The 24,092-nt window shown below is 43.9% G+C and overlaps 1 protein-coding gene across 1 annotated transcript; it reads left to right on the top strand.

Moving 5' to 3' along the window:
* The first annotated feature begins 918 nt into the window (after positions 1–918).
* Positions 919–23,880, top strand: LOC119405250 (UDP-N-acetylglucosamine/UDP-glucose/GDP-mannose transporter). Its single transcript, XM_037672061.2, has 12 exons — positions 919–1,352; positions 1,515–1,548; positions 3,846–3,932; positions 4,071–4,138; positions 5,708–5,779; positions 6,893–6,961; positions 9,295–9,397; positions 9,892–9,984; positions 10,731–10,877; positions 13,159–13,241; positions 14,654–14,734; positions 23,545–23,880. Exons 1-12 carry the CDS (start codon positions 1,234–1,236, stop codon positions 23,546–23,548), a joined length of 960 nt encoding a protein of 319 aa, XP_037527989.1. The 5' UTR covers positions 919–1,233; the 3' UTR covers positions 23,549–23,880.
* Positions 23,881–24,092: the final 212 nt, after the last annotated feature.

Below are 24,092 nucleotides of genomic sequence, written 5' to 3'. Positions count from 1 at the left end.
ATCCACATTTGAGCTACAGCGCAAATATTTTGACAATTTACAACAGCAACAAAAGAAGTGAAAGCTCTGTTTGGCGCTCAAAAATAGACGTATCAGCTTGTGTCAGTTTGTTTTTAATGGTGAAGAGATTTGTTGGAACAAAATGAAGGATATATTGCCCTCAAAGAATTCCAATATGGCATATAAAGCCCTCCATAATCGTGTTTATTTCGTCGGTGTAATTTGTGTGTGTGTGTGAAGCAACGAGATGCATTCATATGAACATTCATGAATAGTCAGCAAGCTAAGCAAATTTACGAAAAGGAGTGAACATATTCACATAAATTTACAGTAAATGTGAATGCCTATAGCGGTATGAGTGAATGCGTTAAAATTCACGGAGCGGTACCTGAACGTACCTAACTACATCATAATATTTCTAAATAAAAAAAATACCTTGTGGAAGGGAAAACGGTAGTACTGGGCTGCGATCGGGCGCTCCCTTCTAAATGCTTATTATTTATCACTGCAATACTGCTGCCTGTAGCGGAACGACTAGATTGCCTAATTAATGGGCGAGACAGTAGCTAATAATCTCTTAAACAAATCCATCTCTGTGGCGATAACGCGGAACTATACAAAAATTAGCCTCGCAATCTACTCGCAAAAGTTATGGGCACTGTCGGGGCAGCACTCCTGCCGCCGGCAGCGTCCTCTCAAGGCGCGCGGAGCGGTTATCGCAGAAATAATCCTCCTTCTAACGCCGTACGGCACACTTTTTAAATTTCTAGTCTAGTGTATCAACTTCTAAACATTTTCGTAGGACAAAGCGCGAAATTATTTCACCCTGGGTAAACGTGCCCCGTTGAGCATGGTGGTTTAGTCGGTTTAGTGGTGGTGGCAGCGAAAGTGAACGACAGCTGCTCGCTGCATACGATGTGCATGAGCTGCGTTATGTGATCTGCGGACGGCGCCAGCAGAGGCCGGTAGCGGCATTCATCACACCGTGAGTCCGTGACGCAAGCGAGCCCGTGTGTGACAAGCGTGCACGCGCTGCACACAGGTGCTGTGGCCTTGTGTATGTTTTAATAGTCGCGTAGTTTCAGCGTACCGCCTGTGTTACGCCGCCGTTTGTCACCTATGCGCATACATTGGCTCGACGCGGCGCTAGCCAGAGCGCCACGAATACCGCCCGCATCTCTTGTGAAAGCCATGGATGCAGTGCTTCCTCGGTGGTGACACCAGTTCGGAACCATGGACGATCCGCTTGTAACCCGCATCAGCCCTCGGGCCAAGGTGCTTTCTGCTCTCTTCTACGGCATCGTCTCGTTTCTCATCATTATTATCAACAAAATCGTGCTCACTACCTACGGGTGAGTTCACAGCCATGCGCCAGTGCAACCTCTTACGCGAGCGCTGTCACTTTCACCTTCAGGCATGCACGTTTCTCATTCATCTTATTCACCTGTCTTGAGGGTCAGACAAACCGTGGAATGGCTTTTATATGTTTTTCTGTTTTTATCTTCTCCCGACAGGTTTCCTTCGCCGCATTTCTTGGGGGTCGGACAGGTATGACCTGCGTGCACGCCTATATACCTTTGCTGCTGCTCGATAAAATGCCGATCTTTAATTTTTAAGACGTTATATATGTTCCCGTAACTGTTATGATAGTCACTTCAGTGTATCAACTTGCACCGGTGCTGCCGGTGCGCCGATCCCTCGGTGACAGAAATCATTGGGAATTAAATCATTTAGAAACGTTATTGGCGTCGGCACATTTTATGTATTTTCGACCCGTTTTTTTCCTTTTTTCTCTTCTGTGGGTATCGCTTGAAATAAAAGTGAGCGCTTTATAGGTGGTCTTGTAACAAAAAAAGCAGTTGTGAACTACATACTGCCATCGCTCTTACGACAGAGTTAGCTGTGCTAGATAGCCTCACAAGTGGTAAAAAGTCGCTTCACTACTGCGAAAATCGTCTAACACGAAAGTAGTGACAGCCAAGGATACTGTATGCTAAGCTACTCGGGAACACCTTCAGATTTATAGCTTGCTTTCAATTTTTCGCCGGGCGCGCGCGTTTTTCGTAAGTGCACGTGGCAAATCCGAAACCACCTCAAGGATTTTTGTTGCTTAGATGGGATAGATTCTCGTCACACTTTAAGTGCAGTTCATATGTGTGTGTATCGCGCTTACACCCTTACTGTCGTGCCGTGCGTTTTTTTTTTTTTTTTAACGAAGGCAGCGCATTTCGTGCGGAGAGAGTTCTGAGAACGCGCAGACAGGTTTCGTGTTACTTCACCGAATCACGCTTGCAAAAACGAAAAGAAAAATTGAAGCAATGACCGGATACTGGGGGTTTTTCCGTTCTCTCATAGTAGTTCAACGACGGGCCTCTATATAATTGGTTTCGGCGATCGGACCGCCCTGGAATCTTTATCGGTCTACTAAGCTGCCCGCCCATTATCAGGATGACACCAACCCCTAGGAGTCCGCGCGAATAACGAAATAAACGACGATAGATGTCTTATTCGAAGGAATAGACAGGGCTCCGTGTATTGGTTTTTATTTTTTTGTCGTGTTTTTTTTTCTTTCTTGGGTGTTTGCGCATCAAGTAACATTCCTAAAGTGAAACCATTCTTGAAAGACCCGCCCATGCGCGCATTTTCAGTTGTCGTTCCGTTCAATGCATGTGTAATGCTGAATGCCGCAGTTCAATGCATTGTTATTTGTTTATTATTAGCAATGACCTTTTTTCTTTTTTTTTAGAGTTGTAACCGTTCGAGGTTGATGCAGCGCTCTGGCAACGTCCTCGCAGCGCTCGCAGTTCCGGCATTTGTTTTTGCTGCTGCGGTGCACTTGTCATATCCGAAATTAAAGCGCACGGCATGCTGCAAGAACTTTCATTTCGTAGTTACATCTAATTACATAATTACGCTTCGCTTTTCGGCTGTTGTATACAGTCGCAACACCTCACTTTGAGCAGTTGAGACGAAAAAAAAAAGTACCGCGGGTGATTCGTTGTAGCGGGATTTCGCAATAGCGTGTATATATACCGCATTATCTTGCTCTTGAACAAAACTAATTAAATTGACAGCATTCCTGTTTGAATTCATTGAGGTCACAAATGACAGTGCCAAAAAAAAAATGTAGAGTCTTTGCGGAGAAAATGAAAGCACGGTACTACGCACTCTAGCGACTTTTCAGCCGCAACCGCCACCGGAAACTGCGTCTGTGATACAGAGATAAACGCACTAATTGGGTGGGAAGTGTGAAATTTTACGGCGCTGATAACGGGTCTTACAGCCGCCTCACGGCGGGGGGGGGGGGTGCAATTCTGGGGGCAGTCGTGTAGCAGGAAATGAAACGAAATGGCGAAGCTCTTAAGCTTTCCATATTTTGCTTCACTTAAATGCGATATTTTGCCATTAATTTTAGGCATTTTGAACGAGCGTAGAATAGAAGGCGAAGTTCTGTACCGCACAATGCATGCACGTTAGAGGACGCCAGATGGTCAAATTTAATCAGGTGTCTCCTATTACGGCTTGACTCATAATTGTATCATGGTTATGGGCCGTACAACCCGTGAATTTAATCTTTTGAAGCTTTTGAAGCTAATCACCAATATTGTAGAAACTACTTTTCGATGAAGGCAAAAGTGTTTGAGGCCCGTGTGCTTAAATTTAAGTGCACGTTAAAGAACCCCAGGTGGTCGAAATTTCCGGAGCCTTCCACTACGGCGTCTCTGATAACCATATCGTGGTTTTGTGACGTTAAACCCCTCTTATATATTGTGGTGACTACACTGTTAACTTTTACTGACTATAAAGGTACTGGCATGTCTGATCAAACACTGTCTCTGTTTCAGATGCTTATCACCATTACCCTGATATGGGCATTAAGGCAAGCAGGGTTTATAGATTTCCCAAAAATATCACTGGCCACGTGTGCCAAGGTAAGGATCGAGTGAACAGCATGGCAAAGTGTTGTGTATATGCTTGAGAAAGTTTTGTTTTTGTCTTTGCTGCTTTCTCAAAGAAATATTTTTTCTATTGGATGTTTGCCTAAAGTAAGTCTTCATTTTCATTTACAGATACTGCCGCTTCCCTTATTCTTTGGAGCCAATCTAGTGTGCGGCTTAGGAGGCACACAAAAAATTAGGTACACCATCAATTTATATCTGCGTTCACTAGGTAGCACCATGAGAAGGCATTCGTGAAGTGTTGCTCAGCGAAAATATCCAAATAATCTGTTTTACCTGCGCTAGCTTAGTTTTCTAAGGGAGCATCCAGTGACAGGTGGCTGGCAGGATGGAGTACTCTAACCGGTTCTGTCAGCATCTGGGCCATGCATTCTTGCAGCCTGGTAGGGCTGTGTGTCTTGGTGTTCTTTCTTTGTCACTTATGCCATCGTACAACTATGCATTCTTGCTTATGCCTTGGTCCTGTATGGAAACTTTGAAGCTCCGATGCGGGCATCTGTATTGTTGACTGTGTTATGATTGACATTTAATACCAACCACACCACTAAGCAAGCGCTGTTGAGGAAATTCTTCGGATGTGAAACCTTCGGTATGTGGTAAGCAGTGAAATGAGGGACATCTGGCAAACATGGCAAAAAGGCAGAAAGACGGGGGCAGAGGTGTTAGGTTTCTTTTAGGGCTTTTGTACGAGGTACGGGAGCCGTTTCAACCATTCTGATGGGAGGAGAGAGAAGGAAATAATCTTTAAGGAGCAGACGGTCATCCACATGCTGTCAGCGTTTTCAGTCCAGAGCGCCGTGCGTTTTTTCTTTTAAGGCAGATGACACAAGGCAACACAGTTACATTGTGTAACAAAATTTGACGGGATGTACCTGAAGCCTAAGTTACTGAGGATCATGCTGTAAGGGAGCAGAAACGTTTCAAAGGCAAGTTAGAGTTACCATCAATTGTAATCATGTGTACGAAGGATGGGCACAAAAAGAAAGCAAAAAACATATATATAGTATAGCAACTCCTAGTACAGTGGTCACTTATAGAAAAAGAGTGCAATTGAAAGGTATTAAGTAGCTGATAAGCCGAATGCTCGAATCTTAATCCATTGAGAGGAAGGAAAGAGGGTTTACGTCCACCTGAACTTGGGGAATTTCTTTTGAGATGTGGTGACTGTTGGTAACAACACATCTATACAAAGATTTTTGTTTGTATATACGTGTTGTTTTCCTTCTTCCAGCATTTCCTTTCTGGTTGATTGTGGACTGTAAGAAATGTAATGCCGTTAAAAATTACACATTTCCACCCTGTAGGTAGAAATGCGTAATGACTTCATTTGCCCGAAACATGGTGCTCGACTTCTCAGTTTCATGTTTGTATGATTGAAGCCAGTGAGGAAGAAACAAGAAAATTAACACCACACTGTTCTCATTAAAATTCTCGTAAACTCGCAGAAAAACCTGTTGATAAAGAAGCATGCATAGGCTGCAGTACACAAGCTTGCAGTATCTCAAAGAGCACGGAAAAGTTATCTTTTCATTTGGCCCCATCATATTATAAGTCGGGACTTTCGGAGGTTGCGGAAAGCTTGCTGGAAACCATCTGGCCGCGTTGCAGATGTGCGCACCCTGATGTTTTCGTTTTGTCCTAAGTTCATCTTTCTTAATTTGTTGTGCTCGTGCATACAATGTCTTCACAACAAACGTAACATACTTATTGTGCATGTTGAACTAAGCATCTACATTCTCTGTCTGCAGCTTGCCAATGTTCACGGCATTACGTAGATTCTCCATTCTCATGACTATGATCGGGGAATACTTAGTGCTGAGGTGAGTGCAACCTTTTTCGATACTGCTCTTGCTTTAAAGGACATTTTAAAACTCACTGCTCCCTAGTATTCTTTGCCTCGCCTATTTTAATTTTATTCTTTGGGCAGTTTGACGTGGCTACATTGTAGTTGTTTATATGCCATGCCTCGTGCTGTGTAAGAATTTAAATAGCTAGGGCTTACAAAATAAATGCATATTGTCACGTGGTCGTGACGTCGATGAAGGCAGCAGTCGGCGTGTCTAAGATGAAACTCTTCATTTGGCCGAAGTTGTGGCCGGGAAACTGAAAGTCAAACTACAGCAATACACTGATAGCGGCGAACAGAGCGTCGACCGTCGATCAACTGACAAGTGGTGAAGCGCGTCGGCTTTTATGCATGTGCCATAGAATAATCCAGCGTTATCGCTGGATTATCCAGCTCGAGTGTTCGCGTCTTGCGCGAAATCTTAACAAAACGATCTACAATAATCACGAAGCTTCTCGAACAATGATGTGCGGTTTGCGCTGAGCGTTGCTGACAGTCTTTGCTGGTCAAACCCGAATACATCAAAATAAAACATGAAGCGGGCGTGGCAATATTGCAATAGGTTGCCCCATCTGTATGCTACGCAAAACTAGCTAACTTCATATTTGCTTTGACTAGCCACTTGTAAGTTGATCATTTCTTCTAAACTTGTTACAGCGACAGTGGTAGCGATTGATAATTATACATTGGAAGCATGTTCCTTTTAGTCTAATGACATAATTGCTGCAAAACTTAGTTCTACCTACATATTCACTTTCGTAGGCAGTGTCGTTACAGCGAAAATGATAATAAACGGAGTTTGTACAAAGGCACGTATGTCATATGTGGGCTTTGAATGAAAATAGCGAATGTAGTCGTAAAGTAGCAATGCAGAAGCTCTCACAGTAGATATGGCAAGAAGAAAAATAACTTTCCTGCTGCGAATTATATCTATTATACGATCCTCATTCACTCAAAAGAAACTGAGAAGATGCTTTGCTGCTGTAACATTCTTGGGCATGAGAGAGAATCCTTGTGTAAGCAGATTTGCTTCCCAAGGTCAGCAGCGTGAAAGAAAGGTCACCGATCTTTCGTCTCTCCTCCCCAGGAAAAGGCCTCAGACAGGCGTCGTGATCTCTGTGTTTGCCATGGTGGGAGGTGCAATGATTGCTGCATGGTGAGTACTTGCCATGTAGTCTCTTGCTTATCATTTCAGTATTGTAAGTAAGGAGTGGCAAAGTTACCTAATTCATAAGCAGTATGAGCAGGACAAAGCATGGTGGAGGGTTCCTGGTCTCAGCTTTAATTTGATCATTTAAAGAGAGGAAAAAGAAAGGCATGGAGTGATGATGCATTGAAAGTTTAAAAGCACAATGCTATACTAAGAGCATTGTAAATGCGAATATATGACTAAGAAAAGCAAAATACCATAAAATCTCTAGAGGTTTAATATTGTGTGAATATGGTACACAGCCAGATGTGGGGAATTCCAATAGCTGTGGCTATGAGGACGATTTTCGCAAGTTCAATTGGCGGTTCCTGCAGAAACAGCAAGGTTCGTTCACCCCTGCATACCCGTCAGCTATCCCAAATTTTATTTATGAAGTCTATGAATCTCAGCTGTTTCTAAGATTTAATGAGTGTCGCATCAAGTGTTATGAAAATGCTTCTTTGTTCTGAGAGAAGCTTTCGATGGTATTTAAATGTAGTGGGAAAAAAATGTATCCATGAAAAGAAATCGCAGTTTTGCCTGTGCTGCACTTTTGGAGTATGTGCTCACTTGTGCTGTGCTGAACTTTTCTAGTAAGTATGTGCTTTAATTACCCTCCAAGAACAGCTGCGCCTTTTGGGGTGTGTTTCTGTCGCACAACAATAATCGCCATTCCGCTGGCTTCTGTTTTTTTGCTTTTTACGCTGTGCGACCAGTGCTTTCAAGTCACAAACATTACCGTATTTATTCGAATATAGGTCGACCTTTTTTTCCCAAAAATGTTGCCCATAATCAGCTATCGACCTATATTCGTGACCAAAGAATCTCGACCTATATTCGCGATCAAAGCGACCAAAAGCACCGCACCTATGCCGTTCAACTGCCGCGCCTGCTGTTCTTCAAGCAGTTCCTGCTACATACGCACATTATATACCATAAAATCTGGTATAAAAACCGTACCCGTTCGCCTTTTCCGACTAAGTAACTAAGAAAAAAAAAGTTATTTGTGCAATAGCTGCACACCGCCTTTTCAAAGCCCCCGCGAAATGCAGCCGCTCCGCCATGTTTGCGCTGGAACCCGTGATTTCCCTAGGTAGGCCGTGAAGTCCCTAGCCCCCTAGCCGTGCTGCCTGCCGACGCGCAGCCGCACTGGCACTGGCCTAAGACCTCACCGGCCTCACTCTGTTTGTTGTTTGATCTGACGTGACGGTTCGCATTTGCGACGGTGTCACGTCGGTAGCGCTACACAGCTGACTTCAAGCGTCAAGTGATACTTTTTGCCGAGAATTCCAGCAACTGTGCCGCTCAGCGTGAGTTCGACGTAAAAGTTGATTAGGGGTTGGCGGAAGCAGCGGGACCGACAGTTCGCGTGCAATGGATGGCGTCGTGCTTTTCGCGGCCCAGCAACTGGCAGGCATGACGCTCTTGAAAAAGAACTGAGGCTCCGGGCGTCAAGGAGGCCCTGCAGAAGGCCAACAGACCTGGTCGTCATACCGCTAGGTATGACGTCCCGGCTACATTAAGGACCGGGTGGCGAAGAGTTACAAAGAGTGGCTTGAAGGAGGATGCTGCAATGACACCGACGGGACGCCGCGAGAAGGGCTTCCTTCAATGAAGTTGCGACGTGGGTGAAGGACGCGCGGAAAGACTTGCCAGCGGAAATTATTGTGACTGGCTTTAAAAAGTGCTGCATTTCCAACGCAATCGATGGCAGCGAAGTCGACGTCATTTGGGATGCCAAGGATGCCTGCGAAGAATCCGACAACCTTCCTTGCACATCTGACGAACATGACACTCCCGGCAGCGACTAGGGCGCTAAGTTAATTGCAAATAAAGGTGTGCTATGTTTCAATTTTCCTGTTTCTAAAAAAAAAAACATGGGTCGACCTATTTTCGAATATTTTTTTTTATTTCTCGTAGAGTGCTATAAGTAGGGGTCGACCTATATTCGTGCCCGACCTATTTTCGAATAAATACGGTACCTACACTATCAGGTGACCTAGCATTCTTGATAAAAAAAGTAGGAAGTCACAAGTTTTTAACAAAGGAAATGCCAGCAAGCCGAATAATTGTTGTTGAGTGACAGAAATATGGCCCAAAAGGTACTACTCTTCTTTGAGTTTAAGGTTATGCGTACAAAGTTTCGAAGTGGGCGGAGCTGTTTAACTGCTGCTCTGCATTGGTATAAGCAAGGGCTACATTTATGTTTTGTATAAGAACAGCACAGTTGGCTGGGTCTTCCTGGATAGCCATGTGTCCATGGACTTCCTCGCATTGAATTCAGACCATCTCCCTTTCAGCAAAGACCTCTCCTTCGATGTTGGCGGCTACACACTAGTCCTGCTCAATGATTTCTTCACTGCGGCCAACATCATATGCGTTCGCAAGGTTGTCGACGCCAAGGTATGCGCACCGGACGCTTCGACATCGGAAAACACACCGCCGTAACGACAATTCAATGTGCACTTCGACACCACCGTTTCTGTACAGTGCATTCTTCTGGAAATTCTGTACCTCAAAGCTAACACAACGTTTACCGGTTTGCTCAGTTTAGTTTAGGGTTATTGATCGAAATCGCCCATACTGCATTTTTCGCCGTGCAGAAATGCGGTGTAATTTACTTTTATGAGTGATTGTTGACGGTTTACGAACTCTGATTGGAGTTGGCACTTCATTTTAATGCTGGTGCCAGCCCAGACCTACACTTCGCACATCATTTTTTCAATTGCGCAAGATCTATTCTTGGTTACAGGCACTTTCAAACACTAGTTTATTCCTAGGTGGACCTAATATTTACCTTTTGTGATCCTTTAAATCTCTCCGTAAGTCACTGTGTACAAATGTTTCTGCACAAACAGCTTTTGACACGCTTTCTGTACTTTTGTTTCCAATGCTAGGACCTGACCAATTACGAGCTGCTCTTCTACAATGCCTTGCTCATGGTGGCGCCCCTGGCTTTTCTGTCCTGGGCCGTTGGTGACTTGACAATGGTGAGCATGTTACCATGTTGTCGAAGAGTTAACGCTGCTGAAAACGCGAACTCTACAGAGTAAAACTTGTACTTGTCAAACATTGCTGTGTTAGTGTTTTATCTCGCAGAGGATGCTAAAATGCTGCTTCAGTGTTGAACTTCAGCTGACTAATACTACATGACATATTGTCTCACTTGATTTCAATTGTTGTAACCTGAAGCATTACAGAGGGTAATATTTGCAAAGAATACTATTTACGAAGAAAGGTGTCTCAATGAAAACTACATCAAAACAAGAAATTCATCAGCATAAAAAAAAAGCTCAAACACCAAAAACAAGTAGTGTAAACCTGGGGAATGACACCAAGGGTAAAAACAAAGGCTAGAGTGACCCAAAAAACAGATTATGTAAAAACTACTTCTAATTAGTTACTGTTTGTTACAGTGGTAGTTACAACGAAAGAAAGGTAATTTCACTCTTTACAAATTATGGGAAAAAGATTAGTTGCGCAGTGTGAAAGTCCCATAGAAAGCAATCACAACAATATGTTTCTTTCTCATATTAGTCTTGGTATTTGTTTTTTGACATTTCAAATGTTAGTTTTAAAGCACTGTGGTCGTTGGACCAGAAGCATTTACCAAACGATTGAAGCACACAAGTGAATGGCTGCACGACTTTTGAATCCAAGTCTAGTGTGACTGTAACAGTGCCGTGTTACAGTGACACTGCCTTCCTTTCATCTTCTCTTTGTGATAAAAAAAAAGGCGTTGGAGTTCCCACGATGGCTGGAGCCTGGCTTTCTCGGTGCCTTTCTCTGCTCCTGTCTCATGGGCTTCATGATCATGTACGCCACGGTGTTATGTACGGCGTACAACTCTGCCCTCACCACCACCATCATCGGCTGCCTAAAGGTACCTGCATCACTTCCTCAGTGTCTCTAAATGATAAGTATTGCCTCCAGATGTTTAGGAGAGCAGTGCGCTAGAATTTCAATACAGTATAACCTCATTACAACAGACCTTCATGGTGAAGAGGATTTTGGTCTGTTATAAAGGGAGTATGTAAAATCCAAGTTCTGTTACAACAGACTTTTATGTAAATACTGAATGGGTCTGTTAAAACCGGAGAGAATTATGAGTCACAAATATGGTCGTATTTTTAACGGGGGACCAAAAAAATGCGATTTTTGGAAAACGTATTTTCAGTTTCCGTAGCCCATTTTCTATCTGATTCCAAAATATGTTCACTGAAAACTACGTGGAAGTGGTATAAAAATGTTTTTTGTGTCTGCCGACTTGGTGAAAATTGCAGAAATAGCAAAAAAAAAAAAAAAACAGCGTTTTTCAATATTGTAGCTCAGCAGTGGCGCGACCGGGCGCTACCATTTTGGGCTCGTCGTTGACCGTGTTCATGTTCTCCATTTCAGCTGGCTCCTCCATTCAGTAACAAGCATACAAAAAGCACAGGTTTGAAGTTCAATTCAAGGCCTCCGATTGGCTGCTTCTGCTGTGGTGCTCGCTTCGGGATCGTCGTCTGCTGCTTATGCGTCACGAGGTTGTGGCTGTTGAAAATTCCGCTACTTAGACGCGTTCGCACTCGTTCTGTGTTCACGGGTCGACGATACTTTGGAACGCTTTAGCTTGGTAGCTGCAAGCGGAAGCTCATACATCAGGTTACAATAGCGCACTGCACTTTTCGCGAACATTACAGACGTGCGACTGTAATAGCGTTGACTCGTTGGACCCGCTCTAAAAGGTTCTTCTTATCAGCACTTCGGAGCTTATGACGAAGACCACTGCGGGACAACTCTTTGTACTCGCAGTCGAGCATGACGTACTTTGAAACATCGGGCACTGCGGTCACGCACATCGCAACCGAGCTTTCTAATCGATGTCCTTGCTAGGCCTAACTTTGCTCGCGGTGCCGATGTACGAGACAAATCTGAACTTTGCGGGCAAGAACATCGCGCTAGCGGACATGCGAAAGCGGAGAAGTCGCAACGTCCTTCGTCAGAAGCAACGAATCGCATCGCCCGCTGGCTCCTCAGAACCACGGATGGGCATTTTGCGCATCGGCAGCGGACCCCCTGGCCAAGCTCGCTGCGCAGCGACCGCTCGGAGAAGCGGTGGCAGCGGCTAGCAATTTTGCGCGTCAACGTCCCAAAACGCAACAACAAGCACGCTGCACGCCGATTTTTCGTCGCTACAGCTAGGCATAGCTGATCATTGACAGACCAGAGATCGGCGGCGTTCGTTCTTAAATCGGTACGACGATATCCGCGGCGTGCTGTTCCTGTCCAGAAAGTATGCTAAGCGATGTTTGAAGTCGGAAGTTATTGAATTAGGTATGTCCGTGGTAGAAAAGTCTGCTTTAAAGGAGTCCTGACCACCTTGCTGGCCTGACATTTTAGTCAATTATATCCGAATGTCCGTTGTACGAGAATCCGTTGTAAACGAATCTCAATCAATGGAACAAATACAGAAGTCGGCATAACGCCGCAAATTGGTATGTAATATCCGAATGTCTGTTGTAAACAGATCCGTTGTAATGAGGTTATACTGTAATACCAAGGCTTATTATTTGAATAGGCAGATAATTTGAACTACATGGCTGGTCCTGGCAAAGAGTTGTATGTATTTGAATAGGGAGAACACCCTCAAATTCCAACACTTAAGAACCGCCCAACGTGATTTCGATCAATATTTCTTGTTCAAACAGACCATCTTGCTGAAAAAAGGCACACAGTGTTGCCTCTTGTGCTAATGTATCTCGAGAGCATTGAGATAATGCGAGTGTCAATACTAGGCCTGCAGGAAGACCAAGCAGTTAGTCATCACGTCTTGCCCAGCCTTTGCAGCTTCTGCGAAGTTTGGTGTTCAAACAAGTACTTATGACATAAAAGCAGTTAATTTCATATTTGCTTGCATTCTACATGATTTGTGTTCAAGATCCTTTGTTCTTTTTTTATTTCAGAAACTGTAAAGGGGCAGGATTCAGAACTTTTAGAAGTACCCCTAGCATGGTCACACTTTTGCAATGATTGTTGCTCGATTATGAAACCGTAATTGGTGTCTCCTTTCATATTTGGCCGACGTGCGCATAAGCTAAGGGCTTCTTGTTTGAATGTCAGGCTTGTTGACTTTTACAGATCGTTGGGTTCATGTTGGCGCCTTCTTTTTTTTGTCTTTTCAGAACATAATGACCACATATGTTGGAATGTACGTTGGTGGTGACTACATCTTCAACCTTTCCAACTTTGTGGGCCTCAACATTAGGTGAGTAAGAGAGCATCACGTCCTAGAGAAAAGCAGTCTCTATTGCAGTTCACCTTTCAAGTAGCTGAGGCGTAGGTTGGCAAACTCACTCAGACTCATTCAGACTCGGATTGGTCTGTGGGTCTGAGCCTGAGTGAGTCTGGGTGGGTAATATTTTGATGAGTTTGAGTCTAAGTGAGTCTGAGTCCGTGTGAGTCCGGTTGAGAAAAAGTTTAGCGAGTCTGAGTCCGAGTGAGTTCATTTTAGGAAAAAGTTGGCGAGTCTGAGTCCGAGTGAGCCCCCAGAGCAAAATGTATTTCTTGAGTCAGTCTGAGTGAGCTCCGATGTTTATGCCAACCTATGAGCTGAGGTTGAAACGTTCGTTTTTGTGCACTCTTGAAAACATCCGTTTCGTAATTTGTTCGTCATGATTTATACGTCTACACTGAACTGTTTCCTGGCTCTTGTGAGGGCATTAGACTTTGCGCACTATGTTTTGCCTTCTACAATGGAAAGCCTGGAGCATTATTTACGTATCCATGCTTTGGGAAGCATCGTCACGTGAATGACAGTTGCATTTGGTGAGAGCGAATTAGTACGGCTGTAAGATATCTGTTAGCCTTTACGATTACATTCAGACTGACCACAGTGTAGCTGAACCCACTTATAAAGATATCAGTTCTAAAAATATATTGGTTGTAATGATAAGAAGCTGCTTCACCGTCAACTTTTGCATGTTTATTATGGTGAAATAACCTGCTTGCAGCAATGCCTAAATTCCGCATTATCCGTTATAATAATTAATTTTGTCTGTTGGGTGTCCGTGCTGAAACCTGCTGAAACCCTGCTCACAACCTCAATGCCCCTTCGGATTCGTGGTATGCTTTACCGCACAGTGTTGTGGCATTGCAGCAAAGCTGACTTTCGAAATCCGCTACGGCGCGGGAGTGGTGGTTGCTTCTGTTAATGCAGTTTCGGACATGCAACTTGAGTAAAAAGTTGCGACTTGGAAGAGTTTCAGCATCCAAAAACTCAGACGTTGATAACGTTGGTTCTATGGGGCTCGTGGCGGTCCCGTGAAAGCGTCCGAATTTTCAAGCGTGTCTGAAAAATCGGCAGCTTTGTCATTCTTATCACTGATGTCTGTCAGCACATCTCATCTGATACTATAGTTTTCTCACAGCAGCCTGCCGTCCCCCTATATTGCTTTTTTTCATGCAACCTGTTTATAGCAATTATCGGTTATAACAATGAGATTTTCGTGGCACTTGAGTATTGTTATAAGTGGGTTCGGCTGTATCTTCTAGCTCTCACTTGTGAGACCTTAGTCGATCGTGAACTGCTCGATCTGTGAGCTGAACCTTATAACGTTAAAAGTTTAACGGTACTTTGCTAATTTACTTTCTATCTCTTTCACTTCCTTCTCTGTTTAGCGTTGCGGGAAGCCTGCTGTATTCCTATCTCACCTTCATTCAGAAGCAGGGCAACCAGCAGATGCCAACGACACAGTCAAAGTGAGACCCTTTGTTAATACAGCTCTTTTACGCAGTGTCTGCTTTACCATCCTATTTCTGTTTCTCTGCTAGTTTCCTTGCATAAGCATGTCTCAAAGCATGCATATTACCAATCGCATTAGACGCATTGTAGCTTGTTAGATACTCTAACGCACTGTCTTTTTCTACAGAATGGTCGACTGTGTCCTTGACTTTAAATAGAATGGTTATGAAAAAAAAAAATTAAAACAGCTTTTTATAAAAAGCCATTTTCAAATTTCAACATTTATATTAAACCACAGCTGTTTCAGTTGTATTTAAATGTACACTCAGACCTCGATATAACGAACACGGATATAACGAATTATCGGTTATAACGAAGTAGACTAAATATTGTCTTGTTATAGATACAGTGTTATGAATGCACGTTTATAACGAATTTATGGATATAGCGAAGTTATTTTCGTGTCAGATGTGGCTTTGTTATAATGAAGTTATAGTTTATAACAGTGCTCGGCAAAACCATGAAAAATTATCTCGAAAGAATGTTCAAATATACAAGTCAATATACACAAAGTTTCATTGCCGCCACTTTTTCTTGACTACACGAATAAATTGCTGGACTACAGCTATTTTGTGCTGTTTATGATGTTTGCGATTTTTTTCTTGAGTATTGCTTTGTGGAGAAATGTATTAAGGGGAGACGCGGGTCTTGGAACGGTCAAAAATGGTCAAAAAATCGATTTTTCGCAAAGCTTATTTTCGAGGCGTTTGTACTTCTGAGCACCTACTCTCAAATTGCTAACGCTAAATTCGGTCGGGAAACGCGATAAAATCGGCTTTCAAAGCACCCCGGCAGCACTAAAATGTCCCCAAAAGGACGAAATTTGTTCGAACTTCCCGCGCGCGCCATGAGCGTTGCAGCGGGCCGAGCGCCGCCATCTTGGGCTAGATTTGAAGCTGTTTTCTTTGTGCACATTTTGCGCCATCTCAAAATGGCGTCGCTCAAGCAGAACGGCCGCCGTCGCGGGTTTTCTGAAGGTCGTTTCCAGGCCACTGATTGGCTCTCACGCGACGCGCTTTTCAAGCGCGCCTTTCCGAGTCTCCCATTGGCTGGCGCGACCGACACGTCATTTTTTTTTTTCTTTGTGTTTGGTTCTCCGCCGTGGCTGTCCGTTTGTGTGCGCCTGCTTTTGCGATCGTGCGTGTTTCTCGACGGACCGTGTCTCTACTTTGTGCCGGTAGTTTTTCCACGCGATCGAGATGCCTGGAGACTCTCGTCTGAAACCATCGACGCAACGAGCTTTTGGAAGCCGTAAAAAACGGGCTTGGAACAAGAAGGCGCCGGCTACAAGTGCACCGTCGGCAGCGGAGTTGGAGTCGCGGCCGGACCCTTTGGACCTGCCGGGAACTTCAACTGACGACACCGTGGGACCAAGTTCGACTAGCGAAACACTTCGGGTTGATGCCGCGTACTACTCAACGGCGGAGCAGGCGCAGCGAGTTGAGAGATCGGCGCAAACGAAGACCGTTCTGTCTGGAAAGTCGGCTACCCAGCGCAAGTTCGACCTTCTTGGAGTAAGCGCGGAGTGCCAGACCGGTGACGCCGGGACCGATTTTTTGCTCGTCGATATGAAAGTTTTGAATAACTTTTTGCACAAGCGAAGTGCGACAAATGCGACGCAAAAAGTCTCAGCGTGAGGAAGGCAACGGACAAGGAGTACGGCCTTGCGGTAAAGCTTATTTTTTCTTGCAGCAGTTGTGATTTCGAGAAGAAGCAATTTTCTTCTCCGAGAGTGAGCGGAACTGCCACCATCACTCCCTTCGAAGTCAACATGAGGGCCATGAAGGGGATACAGATGATAGGCAAAGGTGTTACTGCCCTTTCGGACTTTGTGCGTGTATGAACCTTTCGCACCGAGGCTTGCACCACAAGACGTTTCAGGGACACCTAAAAAGTTTAGTGAAAGCCTGCGAAAACACAGCGACTGAAAGTGAAGCTGCTAGTGTGACAGTAATAAAAGAGCTGTGTACAGACTTCCTGAACCCCATAGGGAACATCGATGTTGTGTTCGACGGCTCATGGATGACGCGAGGTCGGAGCTCACACATAGGTGTGGGCTGCATCATTGAGCTCTACACTGGCCTTGTAATTGACCATGTTGTTTACTCAAACTTTTGTCTCGGCTGTGCCCTGGGACCACAGCCGCAAGACGAAGGGTACACCGACTGGCTGGCAACCCACGAGTGCCAACGAAACATCGAATGCAACTCTGGCCGCATGGAAGTAGAGGCTGCGCTGACCATGTTTCAGAGGTCCTGGGCCAAGCATGGTATGCGCTACAACGACTGTGCTCTCTGATGGAGACAGCCGCACTTTTCATGCCTTGTCCGAAGCCGAGGTGTACGGCTTTATCCAAATAGACAAAAAGGACTGCATCAACCATGTCCACAAGCGAATGGGTGCAGCTTTACGGAACCTTGTGGACAAAAAGAAGGCTCAGGGTGAGTCTCTTGGGGGTAGAGGAAAGCTCACACAAGAGAAGATCAAGAAGATCGCGAATTACTACGGATATGCCCTGAGGAGCAATATCAATGACGTGCCAGCTATGAAGAGGGCAGTCGAAGCTACACTGCTGCACATGACATCGACAGATGATGCACCAAAGCACTCAAAGTGCCCCGAGGGTGCTAGCTCTTGGTGCAAGTACAATAGAGCCTTGGCCAATGGGGAGAGTCCACCTTCACACAAGAATGCCCTGCCGGCTTGTGTTGGGGCTGCTCTGGAGCCAGTCTTTGCGAGGCTCAGTGATGAGAGCCTGCTGGCACGGTGCTGTGAAGGGAAGACCCAGAACGCGAGTGAGAGTCTTCATTCGGTCATCTGGACCCAAACTTCAAAGAATGGGAACGCTTCGCTGGAAAGTGTGAAGCGAGCTGCCGCTGAGGCTGTTGCCATCTACAACCAAGGAAGAAGGGCAACCAACGAGTCCATTGCTGCAAGTTTGGGCTATATTGCTGGGGATTGCCTTGTTCGACGAAGCCTAGAAAAAGACTCTCTGCGTTTACGCAAGGCAAATGCAACTCATCTGAAGAGCACCAACACAAAAAAGACTCTTGCAAGGAGACACAAAACGGGTGCAACTGAAGATTACAGTCCTGGACTACTTTGAAGGTATTCTCTCAAGCATAGCAACCTATTACCCAGGGTAACATGCTGCCTAACATCTAGAAGGTTCTTCCTAAAGACTGAAAAGACATGAGCAGCCAGTCGCTTGAGCCTCATACCCCATGGCTTTTCCAGAACCCCCCAGCCGCTTGTCATGGTGGGGTTTTGATCATGCTTTGCACATTGGAAAAATTTTTTAGATATGATTCCTTGGGTGGAACAAGACACTTTCTGTTTTGTTTTGAAGGGAAACAGATGGGGAACATGTGAATAAAATTTATGGTTAAAGGTTCCTTTTAGAAATTTATACAGTGCGTGTCAATCTTCAAACGCGATTTTCTCAGCTTCACATTTTTGCCAACTTGACCAGCCTTACGGATCTTTTCATTATGTTTTTGTAAGGTAATTTTGATAAATTTTATACCGTTGAATTCGTAAGAAATAGGACTGTGGAGCTATGCTATTTTTTTGTGGCTAAGATGAACATATGAAATTTTGTGAACAATAATGTGAGCTAATTGCATTTCAAGATTACACAATGTCAATACAATTGAAAGTTCTTATATGATGATATATCTCAGTGACAATATAAATAGCATAGCTCCACATGGCAGGTCTTTGGCTACAGCTGCATCTTAAACAGAACCTAAAAATACTGAGGGAAAGTGTCTTAATGACCCGTAAGAAATTACCTAATTAGATTTCACTTATGCTCTCACAATTTGATAACTAATTGAAGTACATGAAAACTAATTATATTTTTGAAAACAGGAGGAAGAAATACATATACACACCCAATTTCATTACAATATCTCCAATAATAAAACTTTTCGTTTCGAGACCAGTGTCTCCCCTTAAACTACTCATAAGGTTGCACTTCACTAGTTTTTTTTTTTATCGGGAATAATAATATGATCAATAACTGTACCATTTTGCACAAAGTACTCTCAAAGTTAAGAAATTGCGAAATTAGCGAAGAAGCGTTTTTGATGGCCGACGTGTGCATGTATTTTTTTAAGCATGTGAATTTTTTTTCTGAAAAACAACTTCAGAGTCATTATTTCAAGTTCAAAACCTGCGCCAAAGTAAATTTCGTCAAAATCAAGAATGGTGCCTGAGGCAGCTAGTTTGTTTTTATCCGGATTCACCCTGTGGGAAAATCTCTCTGCAGCCTTTATTAGCGCTCAGAGCAATACCATCTCAACATGGCGTACATCTCGAACAGTCCAAACCCAGTGCAGCCTTCACTCCACTACCCTTCTTCTTCGTCTTTCTGTCCGCGTCACACGCAATTTTCATCACACCCATTGGCTATTTACTTTGCTGTAATGCCAAAATAAAGCCACTCATATCATCAAAGAAGGTTGGTAAACCAAAAAAGAAGGAAACAAAAGAACAGGAGGCAACGCTGCCTAACATTTTCATGCCAACTCACCGCACATCTGCTTAGGCCAATTAACTTTCGTATAATATAAGACAGACCACATTGTTTGTATTCCACGTGAGTTGGAGACTGTGTCCAGCAAGCTTCAAGAACCCTTACTGGGCCACTGTGGGCTGATTGCAGAATACTATTCCTTTTGAAACCGGCAATCTGACACTGACGTACTGGTCTCAGTGTTTTTGACGCCGGAACTTCAAAAATATGGAACATTGACCTTCCTTTGCACTTCTAATAACCAGCCTGTGGCCACTAAAATGACAAGAATTGTGTTCTGAAGGAACAGTTTATCGGTCTAAACTGATTTAAAGTTTCACTTTAGTGTGGCTGCTAGGTGTTCGTACTTAAGTATGCTAACCATACATATCAAGAAAATTTTGCAAATCTTCAGGGTTTATCTTGGCTCCAACCATTAATTGTCTGTCTTGCGTGCCTGACTTTTATTTATTGCTGCTTACCAGGTAAGTCCACGTCACAGCTGCACGAGTGTTATCAACTTAATGGCATTGTTGGCAAACATTCTTATCAGCGTTCTTGACAAGAAAGTGGAAAGTTGCTAGAGAATAGAAAATGCGAGCAAGGGAGAAGGTAGTGACTATTGTTAGGCCTGAGATCCACGAAGCCTTCAAACACTGCATCACGTCTGCATCCGGCATTGTGTCCGTCACGAAGCAGTGTTTTCTTGCTGCTTTATCTTCATAAGTTGGACAATATTAGTGCCAAGTCGTTTTTGAAGAGGGAAGGCGATCTCGTGAAGGATGCTGATGTTGTGACAGTGATGTGACTTAGTGTGACAAATCTGTCCTTAGAGAGCTCGCCTGCTATTCCCACTGGCTTTGCTTATCACTTTTCTCGTGGCCGACTCTCACTGCCTCTCTTGTCATACTGGCTGCGAGTAGCGTCCTGACGTGCTGCGTGTCATTTGTGGTCATTGAAGATGCGTGCTCAGTTCTTGCACACGACAAATTGATACTCTTAACCTTTGGTACTGCTGCTGGGAAAGAAAAAGAAATCGCATAAAAGAATCAATTCACCATTAAATGTTCGAGAAACTGCAGTGTGCGTAGAGAGAGGGAATTGTATGAACCGTACAGCCTGCCCTCCGTTCATATCTCGATCAAATCAACCAAGTTGCCGCAGTGTTCATGAAATGCAATAACTTATTTCGCGTCTCGATTTTTCCTTCCAGTGTCAACAAACTAAATAGGTCAGTTCACGTGTGGAGGGCTAGCTGCAGAATAAATGTTTCCTGGAGACGTTGATATGAAGCTGTAAGGCAGGCAGTGATGTTGACTTGGGAGTAGCTTCTGAAATCTCCGACAGTGTAGCCGCCGAAATCTAAGCCTTCTCAGGTACTCTTCTAGGGAGTAAAGAACAGGATGCCCCCATAGCTGTGCTTGTAGAATAAAATGGTGAAATTTCTAAGACTCATCAAACATATTTGTAGTATGACTTCACCAAGTTTATCCATTCATAGGAGTTCAGTTATTGTTAGTTTCATTCTGGCTTTGAAATATTGCAATGGTGTGCCAGCTGTTAATATAAACAGAGGTGGCGTACCACAGGAAGGGTGCTGTGTGAACATTGGTGACCATTTATCTGGGCTAAGTGCACACATTTTCAATCATGACCTGGTTCCACCAAGATCTAGCAATACCTGTAGCCTTTTTACTTTTACTGATTAGTATACTCAAACCTAAGGTAACGAGCACATGCTATAACAAATCATAGGATATGACAAAAGTGAACTCGAATTTTGATTAGTCACGCTTTATTTCTGTGGAGCAGTTGAACCTGCTTTTCACTAAGTCACACCTGACACTAATATGGCTTCATTATATTTCATATTTGTTTTAAACATATATTTGTGACATTGCAGTAGTTGTGGGACACTTACGTTTGCATACTTATATAGTACAATAATGCATTATAACGACGTTCATTTTATCGAAGTTTAGATTTATATAATGAAACCTCTCCCACTCTAACGAAACTGAAAATGTGGTGCATATAGAAAGCCACATATTGGGGCACATGTCACAGGCCGTGAAAAACATTGGTCTGTTCATTGAACCCCATGATCTGTCAACTTCTGACATCAATTGTACGATGTGTCATGCCTGTGCACACAGCACCCTTTTTGTTGCTCTTGCATGAACTGCATGGAACATGGGTTCAAGAGCCTAAATGCGTGTTGGTAAAGAAAGAACATAGGAAAAGTGACACGGACAAAAGTAAACATGCATTCGGCACAAATGCCGCTAGCTTTGTGGCTATGCCTCAGCTATCAGGGTTGAGAAAGTTTGGCTTACCACCCTGGTAGCACCAAATGTTGACACAACGTTGCCGCAACATTGAGAAAGTTGCTTCAACGTTGTGGTAAAGGGCCCCTGACAGCCGATTTCTTGTTTGTGACATTTATGTTGTAATAAGTATGTCTATGTCTTGTAATCACGGAATGACACCGTAAATCCTCCAACGTGATGTCTAAATAAATCCTAGCAGCGTTAATTGTGGTCATTTTTAGTGTAGGTTCAAAACGCGCGCCGAAAGAGGATAAGAAACTAGCGCCGCGCCGCGGCGGTCGCGCCTCGGGGCACGCGTGATGATGTGCGCTCAGTATTGGGTGACGTCAGCCACGCGCTTGTTGAACTGCCAGTTGGAGAACACACACCGGAGAGCTCACGCTGCCTGCCGACACGTACCGAAGAAGGAGAAGGTGGGAGAGCAAACACGCTTCGCAATATACCACAGTGCATTGCACTCGCGCATATTTCTGTCTGTGACGTCGACAACTACTTGCTTTACCTCTGCAACTCACAAGGGGCCTACGTCTACGTCATACTAGTCGGTTTATGTTGATGGGAGTTCAAATTCAGATGAGCATCAGGCTTACTTTAAAACCAAATTAAAATATCTTAAAGGCAACGCTCGTCACTCATAATCGGTCAGAAGTGCGCCCGCATGCAGGACTATCAAACAACACAAGCATCTCGAGTTTCCGAATTCGGTGTCAGGGGTCCTGTAACATTGCCTGCTACTAGGCCATGAGGCCGATTCTACTGACTGTAGACTTATAACACTCATCTGCCATGTTGCTTTGGGCTCCATTTTGTTTGTTTTTTTATGGCAAAATTTCTGTTTTGTGTTCTCTCGTGCAATCATTCATTCAGGTTTCTCGGAGACTCGGAATGTGAGGAATCCTGCGTAAGTGGAGAGGCTGGTACCTTGAGCTTCATGGTTCATGTTAAGGCCATTTGGCGCACCGTATTAATGGAAGTGTTGCTACATAGTTGATGCATGCATTGTCAGGTTGTTAGATTCTATAAACAGGGCGACACCTCATAGAATGGAATGGTTACTGAGAGGATGTACAAAATGCAAAGTTGAAACCTTCCTACCATGACTTTCAGGTCTGCATTTGTGCTAGACAACGGCAATTCACGTGTCAAGAAACAAGAGCGCTGCAAGACTTGTTGTGCCATTGCAGTAACTTTGCTCACCCCGAGAATGCTAATTCTATGACTGAGAGTACAGTCAGAGTAATGCTTTGTGAGCTTATGCTTTGAGCCACTGCAGTCTATAGAACGTATTATGTTCTTTTGGCAACAAGTAAACAGTTGTTGAAGATGAACTGAAGTTTTCAAAATGCTGGGATAGCCATTCCTTAGGTGGTTTTCTCAACAAATGCCAATACTGATGTTAGCCATGGCATGATATCGTAAGGCTAGGGTCGGGGATGCTTTAGATCAGAAGTGTAGGCAGTAAGTCTTATTAGAAGTGCATCTGCTGTAATGTTGCTGCCTAAAAACGTCAGAGGCAGTTCAGAGGTGGTTACACCAGGAACTAGCATTGCACATTTTGTGATGCTACGACAGTTCTGAGCATTGAGGCTGTGTGAACTGCGTACTGTTCTGTTCTAATGCCTCGCTGCAAACAGCTATTGCAGGAAGGGATATTAACCGCTGTACCACAATAAGTGTTTAACATTGGCTCGTTGAACTTTCATTACAGGAAAAGAAGTCTCACTAGAAGCTGAGCGCTCTCCGCTTTCTAGTACTGTTGTCAGTGATATCAAAGATTTAAAGGACACGCAACACTCCGTTCTTGAATCTAGCGTTGCTCACAAGGTAGTGTTTCAGTGTTCTGTAGGTGTTCTGTGTGTCAAGTGCGTGTCTAAATTAATGGGCCACTAATTTTTACATTGTTTCTTTTTTATTCTAGATGATGCCCTTGGTATCAAGTTGAAGAACAAGAGAAGAAGTTCTGATGCACATGCTGCAGTGTCTGGAACCAGTTATTATTTTTCTAGATCAAACGGCCTCTTTTTTAGTCTGTGATGTCGTGCTGAGGGCTGTTGCAGGCTTGCATTTTTTTTAATGTGTTAGTTTAGATTTGTGCTCACACTTGCTATGTTTGGGTGCCTGGAGACACCCATGTATTTTTTGCATTTTATGTACATTCTTTACATATAACCGATGGCTGAAGAACCTTGTTTCGCAGTCTGCCCTTTTGCATGTCTGCGTTGTTATTGACAAAAGTAAAAAATGTTGAAATGAAGTCTGCAAGCCTCTTGATTTTGTTTAGCTGTTGTGTCTCAAAAATCTGTGGAAGGAAGAAGCATGGTTATGGCAAGTGTGCAACCCTGAAATCGAAAGCACCGAAGCTGTGTCTACCATCTGTTCACCCGGTGATTGTTATGTGAAATCTAGTGGAGCGTACCTAAATGGTGATTCAAGGCTTAAAAAGTCTGTTTGTACGGTTATCTGGCA

The sequence above is a fragment of the Rhipicephalus sanguineus genome, chromosome 9 (assembly GCF_013339695.2).
Source record: "Rhipicephalus sanguineus isolate Rsan-2018 chromosome 9, BIME_Rsan_1.4, whole genome shotgun sequence".
In the NCBI taxonomy this organism is placed as follows: Eukaryota; Metazoa; Arthropoda; class Arachnida; order Ixodida; family Ixodidae; genus Rhipicephalus; species Rhipicephalus sanguineus.
Note: the sequence above shows the minus strand (reverse complement) of the source record. Positions and strands in the feature narration are given on the sequence as shown.